General features: G+C 50.8%; 1 protein-coding gene across 1 annotated transcript in view; it reads right to left on the reverse strand.

Annotated features, from left to right (window-relative positions):
- The window catches only part of GNA11 (guanine nucleotide binding protein (G protein), alpha 11 (Gq class)), an 8,252-nt gene extending 4,934 nt beyond the window's left edge, over positions 1–3,318 (reverse strand). Inside the window, exons 1-3 of the mRNA XM_010149121.1 lie at positions 3,136–3,318; positions 1,422–1,576; positions 354–482 (exon numbers count right to left, since the gene is read on the reverse strand). Of these exons, the coding sequence (XP_010147423.1) occupies positions 354–482; positions 1,422–1,576; positions 3,136–3,282 (431 nt within the window). The 5' untranslated portion in view covers positions 3,283–3,318. The remainder of the gene's footprint in view (positions 1–353; positions 483–1,421; positions 1,577–3,135) is intronic.
- Between the last annotated feature and the right edge of the window lie 478 nt (positions 3,319–3,796).

Raw genomic sequence — 3,796 nt, forward strand, 5'->3', positions numbered from 1 at the left:
CTTTCCCTTGTGCAGCTCCCACCATTTCGCCCAGCTGCCTCACAAGCCACCGCTTCAGCCCCAGACGCCAGCAATTCAACCCTTCCCAGGAAAGGCACCAACTCCCGCGAGACCGCTAGCTGGGCTCCGAGCGTCACCGACTCAAAAGCACGTCTGCTTTGTGACGGGCAGTGCTTCGGCCTGGGGGTCTCCCTGCAGCCGAAAGAACCCCCAGTCCAGGAGCACCCGCCAGCAGACGCTTCGGCAGGTACATCCACTCAAGCGCTCAACAAGCCCCGGACACTCCACAGCGACCCAGACCTCATCCTCCCGCTCCGCCGCGTTCGGCTGGAACACGAATGCGCCGTCAGTACCTGAAGATAATATTCTCTAGGTCAAAGGGGTACTCTATGATCCCGGTTGTAGGAACTCTAACCCGTAGCACATCTTGCTGAGTTGGTAGATATCCTGGGGTGGCAATACGATCCACGTCGCTAAGATAGCTGCAAGAAACACAGTGGAAAAAAAAAACCCACTACCTCAGGTTGCAGCACATACACACTGATTTAAACACTGCTGAGTTTAGTCTCTCCCCAGCCTAACAAGGAAGTCAGAAGTCACCTGAGCCATTTAAAATTCGATGAGGGAATATAACAGAATACATCCCTGGGGAACAAGAGTTCTCGACCCCTCCCCTTCGGAGCATGAACAGACACATTAAGGACAACGTTACCAGCTCTGTACAGGAGCGTGGAAGACAACCCTTACTACAGGGGAGGTGTTAAGTCCTGGGGATGCTCGTGGTTCGGAATCAAGTCTCACCTCAGCTTTTCTGCCGACCATCGAGTTACACACCCATCTATATCTGTAGGCCCAAGGACAAACCTGAAGAGCAACACTGCTGCTGCCCAGAGCCAGGACCAACGCGGATGGCGCAGGGCAGATTCTAGTCTTGGCGTATCCAGAAGCAGATGTGAACAATGGTCTATCACCCGCCAGAACACCACATACCCTCGTGAGCAAACCGTAAGGAATTTCCAAATCTCAATCTATCCCCAAATAAACGCAGCTACCCCCCAACTCCAAAGCCCTTTGCCCTTCCGGAGCCAGATTCAAACAAGTCAGCAGTTACCTGTTCCCACTGCTCCTTCACCTTAGCTTTCCCTAAGGATTCTCTGGCTCCTAGAGGCAAAGTGCCTTTCTGGGGGATTTTTATCCCAACACACGTAGGCAGCAGAGACTGTGCAGCTTGTCTAGAACACTACCAACACTCATCCACCCCAAGCAGAAAGATAAAGGGACCTTTAAATAAAGTGGTGACATGCCCAGCAGCGTTCCAGCCCCATAAACAAATGCCAGGCTTCACTAACGGAGTCGGACAGGTATGATTTGTTCGACCATCGCTGCCATCTACCAGTTTGTGCCAGGGACTGTACACTTACTATTTAGCTGAGTCGGAAAGCTGATATTCTCTTCTCCTGTCATAACACTCTTGTATTCCAGGGTCATTCCACAACGTTTTAATTGCACTTACATATGGCTGCTCAAATGTCATGACCTTTTCTACATCCACTTCTCGGATCAGCACTGCATTGGCCTGCAGGTTGAAAAGCAGAAGAAAGACAAAGGGGAGGGGGGGTGTCAGGAGCAGAAGGAAGGCACAAAGTTCTCAGATGTGCTAAATCCTTAAGTTATGACTTCAGGGATCCACGTGCTGGTTGTGGGTCAGGCTGCTAAGATCAGAGGGACGATGGGTAAACTCCACACCCAAGACAGAGCAGCCATCAGCAGAACTCCCCCGAAGCATCACACGCCGGTTCACAGGGTAAGCGGTAAACCAGCAGCAGTTTCACCTATCAGCAGATCACCGAGTTTTGAAACACGGTAGTTTCCAAGGCAGAGCGTTTGCTGCGAAGAACCACAGACTGCCCAGCTTCCGAGGAGGTTAAACTGCACTTGGTTAACGAGTTCCTCTCTCAGGTTTCTTACAAAAAACGTATATAAACTACATTTTGGATAGCAACGAGACATCGTTTCAGCATACTTAATCACGACCCCTTTTGAGAGAGAAAATAGAAATGCCCACCCTACAGTCTATAAGCAAAGAAATACGATAGTCACTGCAACAATTTGTGCCACCTGCGAGGTCACTGTCCACAGCACATCGCTTCCCGAAACCCTCGGGACACTTGCCACAGGATGGGGCTTTTGCCTATGCCACCGACACCGGGGACAATAAACCGCAAAGCCAAGATCTGCACACGTTATCAGAAGGGGAAGTTGACAGATTATACCTCTCCAAACACCTCCCCCGTGCCCCAGGTAAAGCACGGGACAGACAACCCTCCTCACACCCTGCCTTGTCTGGCCACTGAGACGCAGAACCTCTCTAAGGGCAAAAAGGTGCTGGGGCTCCGCAAGTCCTGCTGCACCATCCAGACCCTATAAACAGTCACTACAAACCTGCTCCAGGTTACTGTCTGACTGAACAGACAAAATACAGTTCCACTTAAAAATATTAAAGTTTTAAGTATTAAAGAAGCAAAACACGCTAAACAAACGCTCTAATCTCCTGCTGCACCCCTACCCTCCCCTAAAAAGCTACAATAATTTAGACCAATCTGACTGAAAAATGCATTCCTGGACCAAAAAAAAAAGCAGTAAGCTGGACTTCAACTCAAATCATTTTTTTGCAGTTGAGACCAAATCCCTTCAGGAAAGGTTTGTGCCTTTGGCGGGCACCTATCAACAGACTGCAGGAACAGGTGAGCACTTCTGGGTCCAGCGGGTATTTTGTCAGCCTCCAGTTCGGATATGAATAGTGTCAGAGAAAAGCCCAACACACCTAGTAATGCTGAATCCTTGAAATGAGTCAGAAGAATCTCTCTACTATAACCTGTACCGTGTCCCAGTCCCTTGCTCCCACCACTGACTATGCAGACTGTGCAAAACCCATCCGGAGAAAGCTGCTCTATCCCCTAACACAACCAAGTACACAGAGTCACAGCAGACAAACGTCATAAAAAAGCAGCCCTGACGCAGAAAACGTTTATGGGAAAGGGTTCAGAGAGGTTGAGATTGCAATGCAGGATGACACAAACAAACCCTAGAATCCCCATTGCCTAAAAACACGTGCAAAAGCCATGAGCAACTTACCTTGTTCTGTTCGTATTTGTACAGAATCTTCAGGGTTTCCATGGCCCTGATCATAGACTGCATGGCAGTGAAGATGTTTTGGTACACCAGCTTGGTGAAGCCTTTTTTGTCCTCTTCAGAGTAGCCCGAGCCATGAATGATACGCATTTGCTTAATGAACGTGCTTTTTCCACTCTCCCCGGTGCCTACGGAACGCAAAAGAGAGAGAGGGTTAGGAGCCATCATGAGCAAGGCTTGCTACGGCAGCCCGCGAGCTAACGTCCGTCACCCGTACCCCAAAGTCCCTACTGCGATACCCACGGACACACACTTTCCAGAATGCTAAAAGCGAGTCTGGACGGCCCCGCTCACCCCTACTCTGAGCCCGACGGCACAGAAGGATGACATCCTGCCCCTTCCAGCAGCCTCCAGAAGCGGCCCAGACAACGCGCCCTGCTCCGTGTCAGGAGGCCCTTGCCCATCACCCCGGTAAGATGCTGGAGCCACGGCACCGGCCATAGTGCTCGGAGCTTCCCAAGCCGCTACGAGACGACAGAGCGGGCCGGGGCAGCCTATTTGCACAGTACAGAGCGCGTTTTCTTTCGCTGTGATGCGGCCCAAAACGCTCTTTGCCTTACGGACTATGTGTCTTTCCACAGAAAGGAACTGAACGCACCGGAGG

Source organism: Eurypyga helias, unplaced genomic scaffold (assembly GCF_000690775.1).
Source record: "Eurypyga helias isolate BGI_N326 unplaced genomic scaffold, ASM69077v1 scaffold40123, whole genome shotgun sequence".
Lineage (NCBI taxonomy): Eukaryota > Metazoa > Chordata > Aves > Eurypygiformes > Eurypygidae > Eurypyga > Eurypyga helias.